The 26,033-nt window shown below is 39.8% G+C and overlaps 1 protein-coding gene across 2 annotated transcripts; it reads right to left on the bottom strand.

Moving 5' to 3' along the window:
- Position 1: 1 nt before the first annotated feature.
- On the bottom strand, positions 2-25,762 carry INTS8 (integrator complex subunit 8). 2 transcript variants are annotated; one of them, XM_063327212.1, is made up of 27 exons: positions 25,539-25,762; positions 23,899-24,073; positions 21,374-21,514; positions 20,877-20,948; positions 19,698-19,749; positions 18,499-18,681; positions 17,882-17,989; positions 17,001-17,156; positions 16,394-16,494; positions 14,895-15,036; positions 13,641-13,711; positions 13,327-13,502; positions 12,297-12,430; positions 11,543-11,653; positions 10,650-10,851; positions 9,979-10,100; positions 8,733-8,917; positions 7,210-7,243; positions 6,499-6,555; positions 6,353-6,414; positions 5,146-5,264; positions 3,185-3,288; positions 1,552-1,602; positions 790-863; positions 644-708; positions 497-540; positions 2-213 (listed from the first exon to the last, which is right to left on the bottom strand). In XM_063327212.1, exons 1-27 carry the CDS (start codon positions 25,666-25,668, stop codon positions 97-99), a joined length of 2,988 nt encoding a protein of 995 aa, XP_063183282.1. In that variant the 5' UTR covers positions 25,669-25,762; the 3' UTR covers positions 2-96. The 2 variants fall into 2 exon arrangements, with proteins under 2 accessions (XP_063183282.1, XP_063183283.1); XM_063327213.1 differs by lacking the exons at positions 21,374-21,514; positions 23,899-24,073; positions 25,539-25,762 and having other exon boundaries at positions 20,866-20,948.
- Between the last annotated feature and the right edge of the window lie 271 nt (positions 25,763-26,033).

The following is a 26,033-nucleotide window of genomic DNA, read 5'->3' as shown; positions in this document are numbered from 1 at the left end:
ATGTTGTATAAAAATTTAAATGAATTTAAAAAATAAAGTCTTCACAGATTTTTTTTTCCACTTCTACACATTTTATAATAGTCTTCCAGCATTAGCCTAGAAGTAAAGTTTTGCCATTGCTTGAAGAAACTTCTTTTTCCTTCTCTGTGCAGCCAGCTGTAGGACTTCCTCAGGGTTACTGGCATTCAGCTCTGTCTGGCCAATGGCTTTTATCTGAGAACAAAAGAGGAGCCATCGCTGTAGTGACACTCACTCTAGTACAGATGTTTTATTACAAGGCATTTTCAGCTCCAGTTCAAGGGCTGGGTTTTTTTCTGTACCACGACACCCCACCCCACCCCCATCCTAGTACAGCTTTACAGCAGCACCCAGCCTCTGCTGAGCATTACGCAACAAAATTCAAACTGGAAGTGGTGATTCTTTTCAAAGATAGTTTCAGGGAGGGGAAGACACACTAAGGGAATCCCATACCCCAAAGCAGCCTGTGTTCACTTACTGCTATCTGCCGCTTGTCCGTCTCGCCTCTTTTGTGGTGGAGATCTGAGGGTGAGTCAAGAAAAGACACTTGGGTAGGAAACAGACTTTTTCCAGACATGAACATCCCCTATGAGCTTGCTGTAGTGGTAGTGTAGTAAAAGGATACATGTCAAGTACTCCAAGATGGTGACATCCCAGATGTACTCGTAGTAAGAATCCATGGCATCATGACTGAAAGAGAATACAGGTTACATCAGCTAACACATTCACATATTGTGTATACAGCTTTATAAGCTTCATTGTAACATTTACCTGTTTTGCTCCTGCAGCGCCTTAAATGCAGTTTTATAGTCCACTTCTCGAAGGAACTGGCATAAAATAGCTACCTGTAAGGAAGGACAGGTGATTTTCACAGCCTTAATCCCCCACAAACCAAAATCTTCCACAGAACACCTCAGTAATCCCACCCCCTTTCTAGACCTAACCAAGGGCTGGTTTCCACAGCAAGTTTGAGCACCTGCACTTAGACAGCATCCACAACACATTCTGAAATACCAACAACAGTAGTAGCTAAAAGGAAGAAGGAAGAAGGAAAAAAAAAAAAAAAAAAAAGGGACTGACCTGGCTTCCAGGTTTCTAAATGCATTTAACAACTCAAAATCAGAGCCTAATAGAAGCCTTGTTACTTCTTGGAGAATGACCAATCCCAGCGAACAGCAATGGCCACATGCAGCTATCATGAAGAACAAGGCCAGGCTCCCAACACCACCCCACAGACACCCTACTCTCAACTCTACAGAAAAAAAAAAATATCATCTATATCCTAAGATAAAAACAGGACACCCCCCCCGCCGACTATGTCTAGTTTTTACATTTCCAAGTATATGTTTATTTACTCCTTAATTTGGGTCATTTTAGTGTCCTAGAAGCAACAGTAACAAGAAAATATTTCATTGTAGATTGCATTTACAAGGAAAGTTGGATTCAGTTTTACAGTTCAGAAAGTTCTCCCCCCCTTTTAACATCAAAATATCCATAAACATGTTTTACTTAATGCCACGTTTCACCTGTTACCTGGGTGTGACAGTTGAGTAAGGAACAACACTTGATCATTCTTTTTATCACCTACAGAAGGGTTAAAAAACAAAACACAGGTTTTGAAATGCTAGTATTGTAATACAAGCAGCATTTATTTTTTTTTTAAATGCAAGGGACCAGCTAAATAACTATCTATGCTCTTCTAACCCCCCCTCCAACAACTCCTGGCCTTTAGCACATCCACTGATCAACTTTCATCACTTCCAAGACTTCACCAGAGCAGGATGTGTGCTGCAGAACACAGCCCCGTGTTGCTGGTAAGAGCCGGGCCATGCTCTGTTCAAGACCTTCACCTTTATCTCCTGCTGCCCACAGACAAGGCCTGGCCTGGCTGGGAACAGGCTCCCCAGCAAAAGCTCTCACACCAAGGCAGACACGTGCCAGCGAGCAGCAGTGGTGCTGTGTGACAGCATGGTGGTCCCACCGGCACTCCTGCACCAGGGCAGCCTGGCACGAGGCATAGCTTAGACTGGGCTGTGATCCCAGGATCCCAGTGAGCAGGAAAGGAGTAGCAATTGGACAGGCTACATAAATAACTTCCCTGGGTCTAGACAGTTCCTTCCTATTGCCTACCAAAACACAGCCTACAAGTAACGCAGTGGTTTCCTACTGAACATGACAAGTGCCTGGATAAAGGTTAAAGCGACTACAAGACGTCACCAGAACACGCTGTGGCTGGGACTGAAGATTGCCCCCAACACACACAGTTATTAAGGGGTTCTCACTCATGACCCACTTGCAAGTGACAAGCTGCTTGTTACACCATCTTGCAAAGTAGGCAGGTACATGCCATGCACAGTGCCGTACCTCTGGCACGCTCTGGCAGAGGTAAGTTACAATCCTACCTATCTCTGGACAACCTTGCCCAGCCCTGTGACACTGCTCTGCTCACTGTCACAGTCCGGAGAAAAATACAAGCGTGTGTGTGAAAAGGAGCCAGCCTTGCCTGCATCTCACTGCTAATGTGATGCCACTCCTACCCCTCAGCTGTGTTAGCTACAGCAGACAGTATTTCAGAAGCATTTAGATAACACGTTTGAGCTCATTTGCACCACACGTGGAAGCAAGCAGGCTCCGTCCATGTGATGCCAGCACCAGAAGCACAGTGGGAGCTGGGTACATCCAGTGGCTGGAGGCTCCGGCCAGCGCTGCAGCGGAGCCGGCAAGGCAGAGTGAGTGCTGCTGCGCTGCCCTGAGCTGTTCCGCCCGCCTGGCACCGCAGCACACAGTGCAGCCTCGCAGGGACGAGCTGGGGGAATCACCACGTCACTTGGTATGCTCCTGGCTGTTTCATTTGCTCACTACCGCACCTGAGCCCAGCACCGGTGCTTTCCCAGATGGCTGCTCTGCACGCTCAGTCTCTACAAACTAACAGAAAAGCCTCCTGTGCTTCATCAAAGGAGAAGCTTCAGATTTTCTATGGCCTTCAGGCAACAAGCAAAGAAAAAACAATCTGTGAGGATTCACACCCCTAAATGCATCAAGATATAAAAACCTTACAGGCTACAGGAACGTGTGCATGTTGAGCAGTTTTGTCTCTACAGAGAATTAGGATACTGACTGAATCCAAAGAAATATTTTTGTACATCTAAATCCCATTTTAACTCACCTGGTCGGTGTACACATCTGGTGGTACCATCTTATTAAAGAAGTCTGAGCATACAGCTCCTGCCTGTAGATAATAGTGAAGCGCTGCTGAATACTGATTCGTTGCTGCAGTGGAAAAAAGCAAAATAAGGTCTTAAAAAGTAAACACAACAGTTATTTCTAAGACTCAGATCAATTGTTTATAGAATTACTCAGATACATATCTCACAGATGAATTGTACTGGGAAAGTGACTTGCATGTCACTGTTTAAAGATCACAGACACACAGCAGGTGGTAGAACAGCAACAGGCAGAAAACTACACAATCAGGAAAATTAACAACATAGGAAAAGTTCTGCCTTTTGAGAAATACTTTTGACTTTTCAAGTATTTGATCTTAAATCTTTTTTCTTATCTTTTCCACTTTAGTGGAAAAGAAGTTTGAATTCACTGCGTGTGGATGGTGGTGAAGGAGTTTAGTTGGTGTGAGTTAGAGAGGGACGGCTGATGCCACTACACACCTCTCATGGTTCAGCACTAGTTTTACTCCCAGTAAGTTCTTACTGGACCGACGTGAAGACAGCCTTCAGGGGCTCTGTGGTGAGAGCAGTCTGCTTGTCCACATAGCTCCTGAAATACAGACCTGACACATGCCAGGAGTGCTCCAGCCATCACTCTTTCAGGTACCAACTTCTGAGGCTCCCTGCATAAACTTCCTCATTCTGGGATGCTGTTCCTCTTTGTACGAGCAGTAAATACTGCCAGTTTTGAGGTCTGACACCTTGAGTCACTCTCCCATATACAAGGTGACAGCCCTAAACACTGGATTAAGACCTCTCCCCGCACCCCAAGGATTATGAAGCATCTTCTAGACAAATCTGTCTCCTTTGGAAGCAAGAGGCTAGGATTCCTGCACTACATCTTACTGAGCACCACAGTCCAAAAAAAAATAAAAAAAATAAAAAGATTTGGAAACATGCACCTTGCCTCCTGCAATAGCCCAATGTACCAGCAAGTAGACGGCAGAGGCACAGCATGCAACCTGTTTTATTGCCAGAAAAGAACAATTTGGCTTAAATGCTAACTTTCACTAGAGTGGTCTCGACAGATAATTTAAGTGGAAGAAATGCCCGACTACCTTTGAGGACAGATACGGCCATGTTCTTCCCTAGCACATACACCAGGTAGTACCATACTTGTCTGGCTATCTTCTGAAAGTTCATTCTCCACTCTACTCACACTATAAAGTAAGCCCCAGGAACCGACTCTAGATTGGGCAATAATTTAACATGGCACAGCATCACATAGGTCGGGCAAGATTTCCCCAGGCAACCGCTGCCCTGGTACAGGCTGGGTGCGTGGCACGGAGCCCAGAATTTGAAACACTTTATGTCCCAATTCTCCTGGCTGCTCTCAGCTGAGGAGCAAGGATGCGTATTTGGGAAGTGGCAGGTGAAGACAGAATGATTGGAAAGAGCTTCTCATCGCAACCAATACCAAATCAAGAGTTCACACTTCCTTATTTACAAATCCTAGATATTTCCTTATATAAAATACAGATCCTCTCTACTCTTACTGTCTTCTGCTCCAGTAAAGCTGATCTCCACATTGAAAAGCAACCACCGTTCACACAACTTTCCATTCACTTAATAAAAGACTGAAATGTTAGGGGGTTGCATAATTACACCCCTCAAGGACCAACTGCACCCACTTCAAAAGTGAAGTTAACAGTGACTCTTACAGTAAAGTTTCCCTTACTCTAAAAGCAAGTCCTCGTGACCCATTGAAAGCCCAGTCTCTCCGTGGGCTCAGACAGCCTCCCAGACAAATTCACCTACACTACTGCAACTAAAGGTTTTTAACTCATGTATCACTTCAGTTTCTTTTCATAACAGGAAATACAAGGAGGGTTATGTCAGGCAAGTCTCAGAGAAGCAAGGTACCCCTACACACAGGCAAAAAACAGACATTGGTTTCACTTACCAAAATAAATATCTGCCTGAATAATTAACCAGAAGTGGTTGTTTGCGTTGATAGTCAATGCATAGCTGACTAGCTCTTTTACTGTAACAGCCACAGCTTCAAAGTCCACTGATTGAAGACTAAAGGAAAAAAGGAAGAAAAATAATTCCTAAATGATTGTTCTTTTTGAACTCTAATCTGATTTCACATCTAGTTTAACTCCAAAGCACCTTAAGTGTCAAGCAAAAATAACTCCAGGAAAGATTTAGTGTTGACTAAGGCTACTGTTGAATTGTTTCAATACAGTAAATCTGACAGAACAAATACACCTTCACAGATTTGGACAAAAAGTCAGAACTTTATCTGTGTCTGACACCATAAAAGTGTTCATGCAGAACATACGTTCTCAGTTTCAAGAAGTTTGAAGACAATACCTGAAACCACTACAGATCTATCACAGCATCTGCATAACCGGCCACAGACAGCAATCTCTGGAACCTTGTGAAACTAGCTTGGAAAAGAAGGCTGGGAATGGTTCGGCACATTGCTTGGGAAGCCTTTCCCAAACGTCATGTGGCATCTCCATTTTTGAAAACGTGGTTTTTTTCCTCACCCTACTGCTAAATTCTGGTAACACTGAAAACTTTCTGCTGCTTGACCTTACAATATATTCTGAAGCATACATCAGTAACAATGAGATGATTCAATCAGATCAGTTAAAGACAGATTAACCACACTAAGCATTACACACTGTCTCTCACAAAAGAGATCTCTCCCAATGCATACAGGGAATCTAAAAAAGTGAGGTTCTAGCCCCACAGAGCCTCTAAACTTCATTGGAGAAATACAGTTCAATCCAGCCACAACAAATCAATACGTACCATATGCCACTTAATATCTTGGCAATTACTCAAACACACCTCAAAAATATCACTTATTTTGTATTAAAATATTATATAGTTCACATAGTTACATATAGCTCAGTAAAGCACACAGCTAAAAATCCCCTCAGTTTTCTTTTACTCGTATCTCCACCAGGACCATCAAATCAGGAGCAAAAACCTCCACGCAATCAGACCAATCTGCCCGCAAACAGAATGGGGGGATCAGTGATGCCCTTACACAGCAGAAATCACACTAACACACAATAACTAGTACACAGTAACTTGAAACAAACCAACTACGTAAACACGTATTTTGAAAATTTAATTTTTAATTATCATCTTACTTGGGGATGGATGAGGGCCAGATGGAAATGTGCTCTGCTGCAATATCATTCACAATATCTTCCTAAGAGAAGAAAGATGGTAAGAGACATCACACAGAGAAACATTTACAAGAAAACCAAGTAAGATGTTTATGATATATACTAACCCGAACATTATGAAGCTTGACAAACAGGGACAATATTGTGGTTAAAACTAATGGTTCCTAGAAGGGAAAAAAAAAAAATAAAATAGTATTCCCATGAACTAACAAAACTCCACTTTCTTCCCTAAGAGTTTTAAAAATATGTAAGTAGTTCTGACATCACTACAATTTACTTTTGAAATAAAGCAATATTTTGTTAAGAATCTTGCAACACAGGTATACTGCGAGAATGTTTTTGTAGGAAGTCTTTAATTACTTCAGATTTTCCTAAATAACTGCTTGGATATAAACTTTGTTATCCTTAAAGTTAAGCTAGGCATACTACAACTTTCTATGCATTTACAAACCTACAAGGCATAAAAGAGCTTCCCTTCCTCTTACTTCTGCTGCTTAGTTACAATGCAAGTAGCAGCTTCCTTCTCTCTCCAAAGGGAATGCTTTGCTTCATGAAAGCTGGAATAAAATTAACTTCATGATAACTGGAATAAAACACACTCCTGATGTTAACAGATCTCCACTGTGAGAAATTTTTTTTTTTTTTTTTACAAGCTATTCCACACTGCTGTGTGGCAGATATGGCAAATTCAGAAGTTCTGCAGCCATATAAAACCACCTGTATAGATATCAGATTTTCTGAATTTAACAGGAGAAGTGCAGAAGAATATTATATCAAAAGAAAGTTCTGGTTGCAAACACATTCTCACTGTAACTTACCCGAAGCTTTTTGATAAAAGACAGCAGTTCACTCCTAAATTAGGGACACAAATACCCGTGTTAAGTAATTACCCACAGCAAAGAACATATGCAAGCTTAATACACTGGAAGTGAGGGTTGGTAAAGCGAAGTCTTCACTCACCAAAATACTCCTTCACCTCTAAGTTTACAAATGCAGGGTATATACACGAAAATGCTCAAGCAGGTCATTCACTTTTAATACAGTCACTGGAAAGTTTTACTTTTACATTTAAAAAAGGTTAAATAAGAGGTATCTGTTATTCCATCAAGCTATAAAAGGGACGAAAATGACTTTGTATTAAGTCAACCATTGAATATAAAAGGGAAAGCAATTGAACTGTACTGTAATTCTCCAAGCTCGGATTGCAACAATGATCTACGTGCTTACAGAAGAGGGTACACAGTGATCATTTACAATGTACATTGATTTCCTTGTCACCTCACATCAGATATTGCCACCATAAGACAATCCAGACAAGCACAGACTGTTTGGAAAAGGTTTCACTGCTTCTTTTCCATAACAACAAGGTCACTGCTCTTTACTGTTTGAATCAGGAGAGGTCAGAAAAGGTTCAGTATCTTGGAGTACACCTGTACTGCTTCCTTTTCCTTGCCAGAGTATACAACCGAAACCTACACCAAGGACACACCTTCTTCCACCCAACCCACAGCCACATAAGCCAAAGCAGCTGGCCTTTAGATATACATTAACCCGATGATGTCAAGAAAGGCAAAGAAACAGTCAGTAGTTTGACAGGGGCACTTTTCCCAAGTTTTTAACTTGGAAAGCTGTTCAACATAATCATACATTCCAGAATTTACTGTAACAGGCAACTTATAATCAGGCCTGGACTTCAGAACAGGCTGAAAACACTTAACTGAGTGGACAAGTCAGAGAATCCTGAATGAATCAATTAGTTAAGGCCAAAGCTGGAAGAGATTAGGTAACTGACAGTGAAATTACTCCAGTCAACAATATTGTCTTCCTTTCCTTCTCCCCAGGGGCTCAGCTGAACCAGAATTTCATTTCCAGGCTGAATAACATTTAGCTTTAGATTCAGAAATGTAAAGCTCAGTGTAGACATCTATGCTGCAAGCTAGGTTTTTAATACAGTTATAAAAGCAGTTAATGATACAGTCAGTGAAGTCTGCAGAGCAATTCTGTTTGATGTAAAGTAGACACCTCCAGTCGGTCAGCTAAACTGCCGTCTAGATGCCACTGACTTTACTGGAAGACATACACTGATTATAATGGGAGAACAGGCGTATAGGCTTTGGTGTCTGTATGTTAACCTGAACCCCCCACAGTCCTTTTCTCTCTCGAAAAAGGAAAGTCAACACATCACCACTAATATCTAATGCCACCAGCAGGCACATTTTTCACTCAGCAGAGATCTTTGCTGCTGCCACTCCATCACACTCTGATAGTGGAATCCAGACAATTCTTGAAGGGTCAAATACACAATTCAAGCAATCTTTAAAAATAACTTAAGAAAACACACCTGTACATAATGCCCAGCGTAGACTCCCTGTGTTTTATCAAACTCACTCTGCCATCATTCCCCCGTTTGTGCTGGTTGGATACACTGCAGATTTGTACGACAACTTCCCAAAGGTCTTTAGCTGTCCGTCTACTTTCTTTGGGACCTGGAAGTTCTTTGCATGTAGCAGCCAGCAACTGTCCCAGCTATGCAATGCAAGAGAAAAAACACAGTGACTACAGCTTCCCTGAATATTGACTGCAGCAAAGGAATTACTAGCATTTAAAATGGCCAAGCAAGGGATTTTAAGTTACAAACTACAAAGCAATACGACTAAACTTTGCAGCACAGGACACTGGTGAGGAACCTGGAAGAAAGGAATTAAACAACAGATGATTTTTTTCTTTTATTAGTTTCCTCAGGGTACATTTCATTACTACAGGCTCCAGAAAACAAGCTTTACACTCTACTTAAATATGCTGCATAAAACCTAAAAACCATAAAAGATACTTTTACAAATACTGTCTCCCTAGAACTCCCTTTCATATAATAATTAATCTGAACTGAAACTGGCACCCTCTACTATACAGAAAAAGATGAACCTCAAAATGGAAATTAGGAAATACCACAGGTAAGCAGAGCAGGCCAAAAATGAATCTGTCCTGTAATACGATCTGCATTCAGCTTCATTGCCTGACTTTCAAGTAGCAACATTGCTGTAAAACCATTTTGAAAGCAAAGTTTCAAAAAAAGGCAGTGCTCGAATGTCTCCAGAAATTCAACGCTGGTGTTGGGTTCAAAAATGGAACCATTACAGCGCATTTGGAAAACAAGTGTCTTAAGAACAGAAAAACCACCGGACACGAAACCTGAGATCTGTACACTTCTCACACCTCCTCCATGAATCTAGGCTGAGTTCTAGCTGAGAGGAGAGTCCTTTATGGAAGTCCTACAGGGTCTCAATCAGCTTATGGATCAGAACCACACATGCCTGATGCTTATGGAACCAACCTCAGTTGGCAGCCAATGAGGGCTAAGACGCAGTTTGTTTCATCTGTTCTTGCAGCACAGCCTCCATGTCTTTCGTCAACCATTGAACACCCTTGCTGCTTAGCCCTGCTGCCTTCTACACCAGACGTAATTCTTTATAGCCACAAAACCCAACACTCTTGAGACAGAAGGGTACATCCTTTTTAGAGTACAAAAGATTTCAACAGGAAAAAGTCAATTACAGCCTGACAAGGCCTCAAGACAGAGCATTCATTACCTTCACATAAGGATTAGTTTGAACCAGAGGTAATGGAACTTGCATGGTCAAATACTCATTCTCACGCCAATTTAACAGGAAGGCAACACATTCTTCAGCTATAACTTGTCGAAGAGGAATATCTGGAAGAAAAGGGGTTCTTCGCTTAACTTTTTTTTTTTTTTTTTAAGAAAACACCGTGTTATATGAAAATAAGTAAAACCCACTCCCCTCTGATTAGCCATTTCTGTTCCATATCTATCACAGAAACACATGATGCTTAGCCCTACAGGAAACCCCACATCTGAAAATTAGGAGCAACAACAGCTTCCTCCAACCACAACAGCACTACGTTACGCCCTCAGTGTGAAACCATGCAAACTGTTTTAACAACTAGCACAACTTCTCAGGCTAAAATGCAGACATGTTTATCCTGTTCAAGCCTTTTACGTGGCACTAAACAGAAACTGGTGTCTAGCAATATGTAGGCATGACAATGTTGCTGTTCTTGATTCCAGCTCCTAAAAACTAACCAAACTTCTAAAGACTCACTAAAACCAGTGTCAAACTTTACTGTTTTTCAAATTATGCACCTAAATGGTAAATCTACAATTAAAAGTTGGGTTTGTTTTTTTCCTTTCTCTCAAGCTTTGTGCTTTACTGCATCACAGGAAAGCCAGAGATGTATTTACCAGGTACTCTCATTTCCAAATATCCTCGGACTCTGCTTATAAGATCAGAAGGAGGACGTTCTCCAGAAACACCAGCTCCAGCTTCATGAGTGTAGATGTCTAAAAGTAGCATTTCATTCAGCATGACTTGACGGAGTTTTGGAGAAAACTCTGTCACAAGCTCCAAGCAAGCAGCAAAAAGCTGTTTTGCATGGACAAAATCCTGCAATAAAGAGGATATGCATTAATGATTCCTAACGGATTCATAAGGGAAAAGACTAAGAGTTAAAATGCTCTTCACTCGGCACCCTTTATCATTAGCATTACTCAAGCATCTCACAATTACCATTTACATTTTTGAGTCCTTTGGACTTGCTATTAAGTTAACAGTTCCAACAGTTCCAGATTTTTCAAACAAAACAAGAAGTTTAAGCAAAATACCAGATGTAACTACTGGCATATTAGGTGCACTTCAGTTTTACCTTGTCGTTTTGCAGAGTACAGTATTGTCAATTACACGGCAAATAAAACAGCACTCCAATAAATTCCTTATGTAAAACAGTTAGCCAGAAGAACAGCACTTCATATAAGGAGTCAAATCACCACTGGGTTTAGATACAGTGTGACTTAGTACATCATAATCGAAACTTTGTACGAATGAAATTGTCTCCAGGCCCAAGTAATGGAAAGTCATTATCCTTGCTCTACTGATGGAACTTTGCGAGACAGAAATATTTAAGCATTATACAACACACGGAGCTCATTACTACATATCTCTCACCTCCCAATTTTTCTTCCCCCAGCCCCTACCCCCCCCCCAAAAAAAAAAAAAAAAAAGGTTTTCCATATTTTCAGTGTTGTTAAAATTCAATTGCTCAACCTAACTCACCAGTAACTTCAGCTGGCTTGCTCACCTTAATTGCGCAGCAGTGTAATCCCTTCGCCATAAGGATGTAGACCAAATCCCTAGTCAGATTGTCTTTGATGCCTAAAATAACATTGCCGTAAACATTTGGTACTTCCCACTGGGAGAGAAATACATAAGATATTTGCACAGAAACAGGTTTTAGAATTCACATCACTGTTTAAAACATTAAAACCAAAACTCAGATATTGAAAATTATTGACATTTAAGTGCCAACTCTTTCATTTTTACATCTAATCAGAAGTAATGTACTGTTCATATAGAAGTACAATAAAAATGGCTAGCTACCCTACTTAGTTCTGAATATGCAATAATTGGGAAAGGGAAAAAAAAACAACAAAGATGACAAGAAATCCTTACTCTAAAAAAAACCAAACCAAACAAACCCAACCTCTTCCTCTCTCCTGGTCCCAGCTTTTAATAACAGAAATTTAAAATAATATTGCTAACTAGTCAGAACACTGAAAGCAAAAGTTACATTTTTTTTTCCACAGGGAAAGCTTGTGATACAGACAGTAATGCCTTAACACAAAGGTTATAAGTTTTGTTGTAATACTTTTCATAGAGAAAGTTAGTTTAGACATGTATCATCATTCTTATTAAACCACCACTATGCGGGGGGGAAGCGGGGGGGTGCGGAAATCACACTGTGGATCTGTGACAAGATGTTTGCTGTTCAATGCAGTATGGTAACTAACCAGTCCTTGAATTACACTCTCTCAGGACCACATGAAATAAGTTACCTTATTTGAAATTGTCCAGAACTGGCGTTCTGAAGTCATACCATGCAACTCAATTAAGATCTGGCGAATCCTCCAAGGATCTACTGACAATATGAGCTGATGTTCAAGTTGTCCAATATTGACACTTGCTGAAGCTAGAAGAAAAGCAATCAGGTCTCCAGCACATTCCTTCTTAATGTAGATGCTTCCATTTCATTAGTATATAACATTTTAAACATAACACAGCAAGAACCGCAGACAGATCAACGCTTTTGTAGGCCATGAACATCCTTTCATGCCCTTCCACAAACACCTTGTGCTAGCTTCCCAACTCCCCTGACCTAAAGGGCTGCTTGCAATGTCCCCTTTTCTTACTGAGTATTTCCAGCTCTGAGTATTTCCTTATACTTGCTACACTGAAGCAATAGGTTCAAGATCTGCACAAAAAAAAGTGTTCCTATACTGCCTTAGTGACAATATGCATTTTCACAACTGGCTTAAGTCAATGCAAGGCTGTATTAGAGCAGAAAAGTAAGTTCTCTCCAGCTCCAGTCACCATCTGGCACATCTTATGTTAGCTTTGACTTGTGCAACTGCACAGAGAGACAATTATATCTGGGAAATGAAATGGCCAAAAAGATTTGGGTTTCACTTTAGTAGATTTAAAACTTCATGCAGATGGTACTCCTGGTTCAGCTCACCACACAATCACATGAGCATTGGTGCTGGTGTGAGTCCAGAGGCAGGGTGCCTTTTCTGGGAACAGCTACCACTGCCAGATTCAGTTCAAACCAACCGCCACACCTCTCTCTCTCACTTGGTCAGCTAGGACACATTCATTTAAGCATATCTGTTATACTCAGTTGAGATACAAGCAAAATACAAGCAAACAACAGCCACCTTCTTGAAGGAGTAGGACATTCACTGACTAAAAATGGGAAGTATTCTCTCAACTTTTTTTTGAGAGCAGACCTGAACACAGTAACCTCAAGCTTGGGAACAGGTTAACTGCCTGCATATAATAAGTTGATGGAAGTACTGTGAATATTACCTGGGATATCATAAAAAGAAGTCACAGGTTTTGTGCACAGGTTGATTCGAGGAGATCTCTTCCGCATTTGATCAATGAGCAGCTTCCGTTCATCATCTTTCAGCAGTTTTATGAACAGCTCATGAGAGGAAATCATGAAGACAAGCTGAAGATCTTCCAAACCCAAACACAAGTTTCTAAACAAATAAAAAAGTTAACACATGAGCAGGAAGAAGCTGCTTATTTTTCCAGTCATAAGTGCTCAAAACACCAAAAGCAACATAATACAGCGCAATAAAAGTGTCAATTCATGGTATCTTAATACCAGCACATACTTGAGAAATGCTGCCATTTTTCTCTTCAGTGCTTCAGAAGCATTTTCCAAGTTTATTGATCTTGAACAAACCTGGGAAGGAAAGCAGTAAATAATTAAGCAGCCCCTTAGGACTCTAAAAATATTTAGTTATAGACCGTGTTACTGCCCAGTTTTCTGACTCACAATTAGTATCAGGCAGTAAACCTCTCTCTCAAGGGAGGCAGCAAAGTTATCTGATAAACACTGTAGCCATGACAGATAGATCAGAGTTCTTTCAACCTGTACACAAGACAAGCTGTTTCAGACGACTGTGATCTTCCCTCAGACACAATTCACATTCCTTTTTCCTATTCCTCTGATATTTAGCTGTGCTCATGCTGAGTACCACAGTATCAGTCAGCCTCACAAGATCACTAAGATCATAAGCCCTGCTACACGAGTTTAAAAACGAACAAACATTTCTAAGTGCAAAACCGTAAGATTCACCAGGACTAACAGGGTGGGTTGTTTTTTTTAAAAAAAGCAGTAGTTGAAAGATAACTAGATAGTTGAATTTAATTGCCAGCTTACAAGAAATAACTTTTTTTGTTTTGAGAAATATGTTTAAGTCCTAATACGAGCAGTTGATGGAACAGCTTTTACTTGCTCTGAAGAACAAAGTACTGTCAGTCAATTTTTGCCACATGCTTGAAGAGACAAGCAAAAGACAAGGCTCAAATTAAGAAAAAAAGACATAAGAAGGACAGCAAACCAACAAAAGGAGTAAGTAAAGTTTGAGAAATAATAGTTTCCTAAAAACTTCACTGAGGGTAATAGTTTAAGTCTCACATATACAGTAACTAAGGATCATTTAAAGACATGCTAACTTCAACAACAAAGGGAAAGTGGTCATCTTCAATAGATTCTTGTTTTTCTAGTATCTCTCTCTGTCTTGGAGAATTTATTTCTTTGCTCCTTGAAAATAAATGTTCATCAACAGCTCTATGTAATTTAATATCAGGAATAACAGCAATTTCAAATCCAAGCTGAAGTAACAGGTCAACATTGGTTCCTCCCCAACAGATAGAAATGGAGCCATGAACACAGACGCAAAATTGATCATGTACAGTGTAATTGTACTAACTGCAAAAAAGTTGAATAAAGTTTGAGAAGTTACCTTACAAAGTATTTTTCTCTGCTTCACAAGTTTGAGCACTATTTGCAACAATACGGTTATATGGGGAAAGAGACAGCTCACTACAGTTTCCCCCTCTAATTTCAGATAATTTCTTACCTCAAGGAGGAAGTCTATTTTCTCTTTGCTGGGTTTCAGGAACAGCTGACAAAACTGAATATCAATTGTTCGACCCTGCAATACATCGCAGACTGTGTTGCACACGCAGACTTTGAAACAAACTTCATCCAGAGCATCATTCCTGCGTGAACACAAAACTGAAGATCACAGAACTTCTCTGACAAACACAAGAGTTGGTATCAGAGCAAAGCTCCAGCTGCCAGATCTCAAGGTAAGCTTGGAGCACATGCCTCTGTCCAATTCCCTCCTTGCCCACAGCTCTCTTTCACGTGCAGGCTTCATTATTGCTTCAGCCTGAGCACCACTGGAACTCCAACTAGAGCAGTGCAACTGACAGCAAAGATGCATGGCTGACAGCCCAAAAGACTTCATGAATATTTATGCAACTCACAATACACAATCATTGGACAAAAATCAAAACAAATAACCAGAACCTATACCTTCCTTCTCTCAACCCTTCTCTGTATGCCTTAACTAGATTGCAAAGTCATGCTCCTCCATCCTTGTCTGCCTAGTACTCATCACTTGATGGCACTCCCTATCAGCCATATCAGAGACGAAAACAACCCTATATATATTGCTAAGTTACAGCCTCTAAGATGCTCTTCCAAGAGATGTTTATTTGACTCCTCTCTGGCTGAAGCTGAATGCAGGAAGTAACAAGCTCTTACAAAACAGGCTGTCACCATCGATGCTTCTTCCTCAAACACATTTGTAAAAGTGAGCCTCTCTCAATTCTTCAACTGAAATACTTGTAGGCACTCTCCCTTCAGAGAAAAATTATCATCATAATGATAATAATGATCATAAAGAGCCTTTACATATAATCCTCATTCAAGTGCCTAAGCCCCACAGAAAGTTGAATTTTGGACTCAGCCATGTGCTCAGCATTTCTCAGTTGGGAGCAATCCACAAGTTGCCCTTGTAACGTGCCTAATTCTCTCTGCTTACTGCATATGGTTTTTTTTCTTATAGTAAGTGTACCATACTAATCCTTCAGCACTGGGCTAGTTCACCAGGGCACAAGACTCCTAATCACAGATAACTACACCGCCAGTGTTCCCAATGAAGTACATGTCTCCTACAATATTACTGTTCAGTATGGTTAACCAGCTTTGACTTCAAGTTTTAGAAAACCTCTAAAGAGGCACTAACTTAGTTATAAATTTTATATATATCTGTATATATATTCACACACACGTATGATAAATTATGACTTCTACCACTTCACTGATATTTTTATTTATGCAAGCGTTAACGCTCATAAAGTTTTGCCATGCATGGCCACAGTGAGATACATCACAACACAGCTCCTCAGTTGGAAGATGTAGTTTAGACTATTGCTAATAGAAATAAAGGCTGAAGTTTCTTGTATGTAAGTTGTTGTTAGAAGGTTTTGTATACTTTCCATGAAAAACATAAAACTCATGAAAATTGTTTTTCAATATGATTAAGCAGATAATTTTTTGATGTCTCACCCTTGTTGAGCTTTTTGGAAGAGTTCTCTCAGCACCGATTGCCTGAACTGAACAGGTAAACTGAGGGTTAGATTATCTTCAAGGAATATCTTCACTAAGTCCTATAACACAAACACAGTTGGAACAGTCAATAGATAATGCAAAAGATACAGATAAAGTAATTTTCTGTCTGGTAAAAAATGATCAAAATAACAGAGTTGCTTGCACCCATATGTAGTATTAAAATTCATTAAACAACCAGAAAGAGACCAAAGAAAAAAAAGTTCTCTAGCATCAGAGAATCAAAGAAAAAAAACAAAAACAAACCAAACCCGAATTTGCACATCTCAGCAGCAACTCTTCCTGAAACCCAAAGAATTAGTTTCTACCTGAAAATTCCATACATCAGCTAGTAGGAATTATTTACATTGTATGGAATCCAAGATATTTTAATCTAATATGTATCAGATTATGTTACATTCCTATATAAGTGTTATATATTCCTATATAAGTTCTAAACCAGTATGTTAATGGTTAACTGGAACACTTAAATTTATTCAAATCCCTATCAGCCACAAGGCAGAATAAAAAAACCTCAAATATGTGTGGGTTTATTTAAGCACTCTACCTGATAGTTGCCAGATTTCATACAGCTATGGATTTGACTATAAGGAGTTGCCTGTTGAGATGCATCATCAGAAGATGAGGTAAGAACTCCACAAGCTTGACAGTACCCAGCTAACCGTTCTTCATCGATGGTAAAATGAAGTGACGATGAACCATTCTGAAAAATAAGAGTTAATCAAATCTTAGTGGCAAAAATATTATGAAACATAAGCGTAATTCAGAAACACAAACAGACACTCACAATTTCCCGATGTAACAGTGGAACAACAAAAGAATGTGCATGTACACACTTCTTCTACAATAGCATACTTTTTTACACGCTCTTTACAGCTTAGACCATGTTTTGTCTATTTAAATAAAAACCTAAGTTTTGTGGGTTTGGGAATACAAATATGAAGTAAAATAAAAAAGGAAGCATACCTTAGTTGTAAGTTAAAATGTTTTATTTTTCAAAAGGTCAGAACAAAGACAATCTAATTTCCCACAGAAAGTTAAATAAAAAAAAGAATAGGAAGTGCTGTATGGTTACATTCCTCAGAAACACACCACCACGTTCAAAATAACACAAGGGACACAGAATGTACTGATCAGTCAAGTTAATATTAGCACCGGAGATGTTATTCTTTAATTCCACTCATCAATACGAGTAAGAGAATATTCATTACAAAATGTAGACCAAAGCAGCAATACATTGCAGCTGATTAATATAATTTAACAAGGCAAAATGTGAGAAAATAATTTGCTGTCAAAATCCCATGAAGTTTCTTTAAAGACCATGTGTACCAATTTAACAGTTATTAAACTGCTACAGAAGGAAGCAATAATTTAGAAAAGTGTGTTTTTTAGAAGAGTTAACATACACGCTGATAAAACACTCATTACCTTTGCAATCAATTCCTTTGTTTTGAAAAACTTTTCTTTCGCATTTTCATGAACAGCTGCATTTGTAGATCCTTGTTGAAAATAAATTGCACCCAAATCATAGCAAACCTGCAAATAGCATTGATATAAAACGTATTATCTTGGATATTTACGTAACATTTACAGTCAAGATTCAGTATTTCAGATCAAACCTTACACGTACTTTAAACTATTCCTAGTTTCTTTCTAACGTACCAACATACACAGCATACCTTTCCTCATATACTTCAATTGATTCTTCTTTAACTGCAATCTCAGTATGAGCAATTCTGCACAGTCATTACAAAATTACAGAATGATTTCCAAATAATCGTTAAGAACAATGCAACAAACTCTCCCTGCCATACAATGGTCTGCTCCAGAGGTGGCGGGAAAGTAGAAGTGGGGGGAAGCAACAATTTTTAGTGTTAAAAAAAGTTCTAATAATGTAAAAATGAAGTCAATATCTCATTGCATTAAAAAAAGAACACAGGAAATATTAATAGAAAAATACTGCAATTTATGTCAAAAATATTACTTAACACTTTGTCTAAAGAAATATATATAAATTGAAAGTTTTAGTATAGAATGTAAGGTACCTGGCACTGTATCTCCTCTGCACTGATTTTCAGTCCAGCAGTGGAACTCTCTGTTTCTCCATTCACCATACCAGGCTCCATGGCTAATAAATCCAGAGTTCTTATAGTGTGGACATAAAGGTCTTTGTTTAATTTAAGTGCTCCTTCTAGGACCAGGATGGAATCAGCAGCCTGCTCTTTCAACTGTAATAGTTCAAATGCATTGAAAAAATTAACCTGTTGGTTTTGGGTTTAGCTCTGGGTTTAAATTAACACCAGATATGTAACAGTAGAGTAAAAGGTTTGTAAAAAAAAAAATTGTCCTTATACACCTGTCTTACTGCTATGTAGAATCTGCTCCTGTATTTCTTGTACAATAAACAAATTTGTTTTGTTCTACTTCAGTTTCAGGTACTCAGAGAAACAGGATCAAACCCTTACTTCCAATTGAAACAAAACACGTTTTCTGTTTCACCTACACCTTTTTATCCATTTTTGGAGCATTAAGTTATGCAATAGTCAGATTGTAAATTTTAAGTTATTATTTCACAGCTAAAACAAAACCAGCTTCTATGTGAACAGCAAGATTTTTTCAAAAATCTTGATGAACTGGTAAAAGAGTAAAAAAATTATTCACGCTCATCTATTTGAAAAAATATGAAAAAGTAAGAAAATGTATCAAATGTATAATGTAAATTCTCTAACGGATTCCAAGTAGTACAAGAGCAGGAAAATGACCTAGGCTACTTATGGAAGTAGAGGGTTTGTTCTTCCTTTTTCTTCTTTCTCCCAAAGGGAAACGCTTTAGGCACAATGAGCATTCTGTTGAAAGCCACATAAAGAAAACACTTAGGTATTAAGTCCTTTTAAAAAAAAAAGTTTTAAGTGTTGAATTTTGCTGCCATATGATTTTGCAGCTCAAGCACGGTCTTAATTACTAATCACAAACTGATTTTGTAGAGGCTTGCTCAATTCACATGGCTCCAAGGATGGGCTGATGAAAGAATACTTCAATCCCACGAAACAAATTCCATACTACATGCAATGCAGACACAACACTGTCCAAAATGCACACAGTGAAACTGTAGCAAATATTAAAAGTGGCACATATAATGTAAATGTACTGACTCCAACAAAACTGTAATGCAATTGTTTATTTCCTGTCCATTCAGATTTACATGTAAATTAGGGCAAAAATAAGAGGGGTAAAAAAGTCTCACCACTTTCAAAATATTTTCAGTTAGTTCCTTTTCTTGCTGCATCTGGTTCATCCTGGAAAATACAGAGAAGAGGTCAAAATCTCATTTATAAAGCAAACCTGCATGTTATTTTACTTCATGCTCTAGCCCACAACAATTCATTCATAGTAAGTTTTGCTTAATTACATTTTAAACATGATTATGCAGGACCACTGACTGTTCTTACCTATCTATATCTGAAATACAGAATTTTATAACAAAAAGACAATACAATTCAATACAATGGAAGTCACAAAGTTTTCATTGCTTTTTTCTTTAAAAAAATCACATTGTTAATATCAGCAAAACTATCATGAAGAAATACGCTTCCACAGACTCAAGTCTCTTGAAGCTTCACTAAATCTTTTCAAGCATCTGTCAGGGGCAGAAGTGTGTTCATGTGAAAAATAGAAGTATTTTTAAATTATTTCCCCATACAGAATTTTTTGATTTAGGATCAGACTCTGATACATATAGGACAATACAAGACTGATAGTAAAATGAGTAGTAGCAGTATTTTTAATCAACATACTTAGCAGATTCTCTCAAACAAGTATGGCCTAATGCTAGAGTATAAAATTAACACAAAACACATGAAAAATACCACTGAGATACTCCCAAATTTATCGGAGAAATTTGTAACATAAAAGTCGATTCGAAGGACAGGTTGTAACTAACGTCACACAACTTCAAACATGCAAAATGAATACTGTCTTTAAATTACAATTTATTGCCTAACAAAGCAAGTGAAAATTCTTCATTATTTCTCAGGTTATCATACATAATGCAGCAGATTACTATAAAACAACTGCATTAAGCAAGCTACTGTAAGTTAAAGCAGGATGCAAGAAATGCACCCTGTTTAAACTAGAGAATAAACATTCTGCCTACGCAAACTGCCATCTCCCTTTCTCCCATGATTTTTCATGCCTCTGTGAAGTCACAGTGACATTTAGAGTGGAACAACAGACAAGCACATATATGTATCAAGCATGTCTGACAGGAAAATAAGAATATATTTGAAATAAATACAAGTTTTCCATGTTACAACTAGCCATTTTAAGCAACCGTATGTTACTAACATGATTTAATCCCATTAGAAATTAAATTTCTGATTACAAAATACACATGAAGTCCAAATGAATTATACCTGTGACTTACACATTTAACTGAGGTGGACCTGGTTTCACTTGCTTTACAGGAAAACTACTTTGAACAATGGTCCTTATGGCCCTACATAGGAGAGAAAATTAAGCAAAGAATGGTATTAGCCTCAGAAGTGTAATAAGCGGATTATACACCTCTTAAAAACATCACTTTATAATTTCAGATGCATTATACCATTAGAATACACGTTCTACTCAAGAGCATTTCTTAAATACTAGATGTGCTCTTATGTCCATAAAAAGCTAAAAGACAACAAGATTTTTATCTTTATAAGGTGACACTTCAAACCACTATCTTGACTATTTTTTCAGGGGACAAAACCAGCTGTAGAATAGCTTTTCAGACTCAGCTCCTCGCTACAACCTACCTACAGATCACAAAATTATTATTAGTTTGAGATTCTTTCTCCTTCTATGTACAAGTATATAGATAGAAGAAAACACTGTTTTGTTCTACCATGATTTTAAGATTATTGCCTTAAAGTAGTTTACCATCTATTGTAGAGTAGTATTGCCATTGCAGTGGTTGGGGGTAAGCTGGATAGATCTACATCCACATGTTTAGTTCCTGGGGGAACCTTGCTGATACACAGAAGTTCATTGAGTAGCATGTTCAATACAGGAACAGACAAACTATTAAAAAAAAAAAAAAAGAAAAAAGAATCAGATACTTCATATAGTAATCCTACTCTGGAATGTTTAAGTAATATACAGTATTATTCAGTACTATATTATTACTTAACATCCCATGGAAGTAAGGGTAGTATAAACATATTTATAAACAAAAAATTTAGCATAATGAAATGCTCTATTATCAGATGGCATTCTAGATCAGATATGTAAAGCAGTTGCCAGTACTAGCAGCATAAGCCCGAATGGAAGGTTGCCCTGATACCCGAACTACTACTATGCACCACTGCATTAGTCCACACATATCCCTAGAACAATCCAGACACCTATAATAGCAGGTCCCAACTAATAAGAAATTATTTTCAAAGTATTCCCAGAACATACTTCTAGAAGGTAAGTAATGACATTTCCATTGCAAATGGAATTTCACTCACGTGTAAAGGGAACACTTCTCTTGTGCTATTATGGCTTATTTCCCTTTCTGCCGCATTCACTAGCAAACAGTGAAGACTAGGAACTGGAATAGAGCACTGTAAGCTGTATTAAGTAAGAGAACTTCATAGGTAAAAATGAAGGACTCCTCATTCCAAGCTCTTTTACTACTCACTATAGCACATTTTGAGAAATACAAATAAAAGTATATAAGAAGAAACAAGCCATACCAGTAATTTGAAGGAATATAGTTTTATTTAAAATAGGTCTGAAATGAAAATATTTCTGTATAATATAAGGAACATATGACTTCCAGACCAACTCATAAGACAATATAGCATGATTATTTTTTTTTAAAGAAACTTTAACACACACAAGAGTTAATGTAACTTTTACCTAATGAAGAACTTTCTTCTTCCAAGGTGTCTGCAAGCCAAATGTTTTAAATACGTTTATCAATTATCTGGACAAGGGGATCAAGTGCACCCTCATTAAGTTTTCATATGACACCAAGGTGGGAGGGAGCGTCAACCTGCTTGAGGGCAGGAAGGCTCTATAGAGGGATATGGACAGGCTGGATCCATGGGCTGAGCCCAATAGTATGAGGTACACGGCCAAGTGCCAGGTCCTGCTCTTGGGTCACAACAACCCTATGCAGCGCTACAGGCTTGGGGAAGAGTGGCTGGAAAGCTGCCTGGTGGAAAAGGACCAGGGAGCGTTTGTCGACAGCCAGCTGAATATAGGCCAGCAGCATGCCCAGGTGGCCAAGAGCATCCTGATCTGTATAAGAAATAGTGTGGCCAGCAGGACTAGAGAAGTGATTGTCCCCCCATACTCAGCACTGGTGAGGCCGCACCTCAAGTACTGTGTTCAGTTTTGGGCCCCTCACTACAAGGAAGACATTGAGGTGCTGAAGTAAGTCCAGAGAAGGGCAACAAAGCTGGTGAGGGGTCTGGAGCACAAGCCTTATTTATGAGCGGCTGAGGGAGCTGAGGTTGTATAGCCTGAAGAAAAGGAGGCTGAGGGGAGACCTTATCACTCTCTACAACTACCTGAAAGGAGGTTGTAGCCAGGTGGGGCTTGATATCTTCCCCCAAGTAGCAAGTGACAGGATAAAAGGAAATGGCCTCAAGGTTTAGACTGGATATTAGGAAAAATTTCTTCATGGAAAGGGTTGTCAAGCATTGGAACAGGCTGCCCAGGGAACTTGTGGAGTCACCCTCCCTGGAGGTATTTAAAATACATGTACACTAGGTGCTTAGGGAGATAGTTTAGTGGTGGACTTGGCAGTCTTAGGTTAATGGTTGGACTTGATGGTCTTAAGGGTCTTTTCCGACCTAAATGATTCTATGCAAAGTACAACCGAGGCAAATATTGCCCCACTAAGATATTACACTGCTAAAGTGCAGTTCCCTCATTTGCTTAGCACTGACAACTGTTCTACCCTATTGGACCATTCAGCAGCTGAAATTATTTGGGTTAAAAAACTCAAAGGAAAAATGGAAAGGTGGAGTTTGTTTGTTTCAACCAGTCAGTTCAGTGATCTAGTTCACAGATATATGGAGTGCCTTACATCAACAGAACTGGAGCAAGACCTCCAACTTTAAGCATATCAGAATGGGGAAACTTATGCTAGTTTTGTCACTGAAGAAAACGTAACCTAAAATTCATCTTTATACAGTTTAGACATGCACATCTTAATGCCTAATACCCACTATTCTTCCTCTCTAAATTATAAACTGTATTGATTTGCTCACAGACATTGCCTTTATCAAAACACTTTTCTAACTCACAGATAAAAACTGAACTTGATTTCAGTTGTCACACCCAAGACTCTTCTTAATGTAAGAAATACGCGCTCAGAAAAGGGAGCAAGACAGATTTCCATTTGTTAAAATAAAGATCTCAAGCCACTTCAGTTTAGTAATTTCAGCATGAAGATGTATAGACTATACCTTTTCTCCAATACATCCAAATCCCACTTCAGATGAGCAGCAACTTTAAGGGCAAGAAGTTTTAAAATGCGATTTCTTTTGTTATCAGGTGGTGGCTGGACTTGGTTCTGTTCATTCACTGATGGTTTTGAGGCTTGTTCCAAGAATTGAACAATCAGCTGTACAGGTGGTGGATCTGCAAAAAAGACACAGCCGGTCTTCAAATTCTTTGTAAGCCCAGACATCAGTTTCTTGTTGCAGCTATGAACAGGGATTTTATCTCATTGCCATTTATACAGCTGACATTGTCACCTGGCAGATTCTAATCCCAAAGGGTATCTTCCTTATGCTGACTCAAATCAGACTATTGACATATTTTTGTTTAACCTTCGACTTTACTTGACTACAGTAACCACACTCTCATACTTTTATTTATTTTCACTATTTTGTATTAATTACGTTTAAGTACCTGCATCTACAGAAAATAAATGCTACCTATTGAAATCACAAGTTAACTGTTGTGAAAGTATACACCTTCTTGTAATTCTCTTCCATATTTTATAACATACTTTCAAGCAAATGCTGGTACTTCTGAATACATTTAGAAGACACTTTTAGACTGTGAATATTTTTTTTTCAGAAGAAAAAAAAAAAGCTCCAACTCTCTCCCTTACAATAAGACGGTCCCTCCAGCACCTTTGAGCTGTTCTGAAAATCTGAAGCCAAATCATAACTACTACACTCTCACTGAACTTTGTGAAACATGACACTAGTATTAATCATTATTTTTAATTGCAAAATAGCAGTATGAGATCTAAGCACAGAGATAAAGCCTGACTATGCTTAAATTTACTTTTTGTAGAGGCAATACTGTCCCAGGTTTTCCCATTTCCTCCACCTGCTCATAGAATTCAGGTACTGAAAAAGACAAGTCCCACTTACGATCATCAAAAGATCAGATACTTTTAAATATGGTCACTTTCTTACTATACATCAGATTAGGTTTCTGTTCACTGCGGGTCTAAGATGACAAAGTAATTTCAGCACTGAACCTTTAGGAGGACTCTACTTCCTGGCGCTAGCAAGACTTGAATGAGAGAAAAACAGCTGCAAATTGTAATGATTTTTACAAACAGCACCTCACAATGTAAAAATAAACAACTTGAAACATTTCCACAAACAAAACTCACATTGCTAAAGCAAAAGCACAAGAAAGATAGGGAAATTAAGTTATTAAATAGGAAATTCAATGTAAAACGAGAAAGATACATTCTTGTTTGCACTAACTAATGCTGCACGGCCGTGGCCTCACACCCCCTGGTCCCGAGGTCCCCGTCTCACCGCTCTCACCCCGACTTCCCCAGCACCGGGGCCTACCAGCCCCGGCAGCAGATCCCCCCCCGCCGCCTCACAGCCTCTCCGTGCCCAAACCTGCGGCAGGGAAGGAGGGAGAGGGCGGGCGGGAGGCGGCGCCGGTGCGCGGCCGGCAGCAGGCCGCGGGAAGGCGGCGGCAGCGGGCGAGCTGCAGGCCGCAGCGGCGAGGGAAGAGGCCCGCAGGGAGACGAGCGAGCGCTTCTCCCCCGTGAGGAGGCGGGGAGCGATGCCGGACCGCGGCCGAGGGGTGGAGGAGGCGGCGGCCGGCAGGGCCGCGCCGCACGCACCGGGAGAGGGCTTCTGCAGGTGCTGCTCCAGCAGCGCCTCCTCCAGCAGGAACTCGAACCAGGAGGTCTGCGGCGGCGTGCAGGGCCGGCTGGAGGTAGCGGCTTCCCGGTCCGCCGCTTCCGCGCTCATCGCCGCCGCCTGAGCCCGACGGCGGCCCCACAAACCGGCCGCACAAGTCGCGCCCGCCCCCGCAGGAGGCAGCAAGATGGCGGCCGGCCACCGCCCCCTCGCGCAGGCAGGGGCGGGGCTCCGAGAGGCTCCGCCCCTCGGCGCGCGGCACCGCCCACCACAGCGGGGAGGGAAGGTAGCACCGCCCACCCCCCGCCCTCACGGCAGCGGCCCACAGGCCGCGAGCTGATGTGTAACCCATTGCTTTGCATCTCCCTGCTTCCCTTCCCCTGCCACTGCTTAATTAAGTAGCGGTAAATACATTTATTTAATTAGTGTTGACTAGCAGTTATCTAGAGAGGTGGGCAAGAAGAGCCAGGCCCCTC

The sequence above is a fragment of the Chroicocephalus ridibundus genome, chromosome 2 (assembly GCF_963924245.1).
Source record: "Chroicocephalus ridibundus chromosome 2, bChrRid1.1, whole genome shotgun sequence".
In the NCBI taxonomy this organism is placed as follows: domain Eukaryota; kingdom Metazoa; phylum Chordata; class Aves; order Charadriiformes; family Laridae; genus Chroicocephalus; species Chroicocephalus ridibundus.
This window is presented reverse-complemented; position numbering and strand designations above follow the sequence as displayed.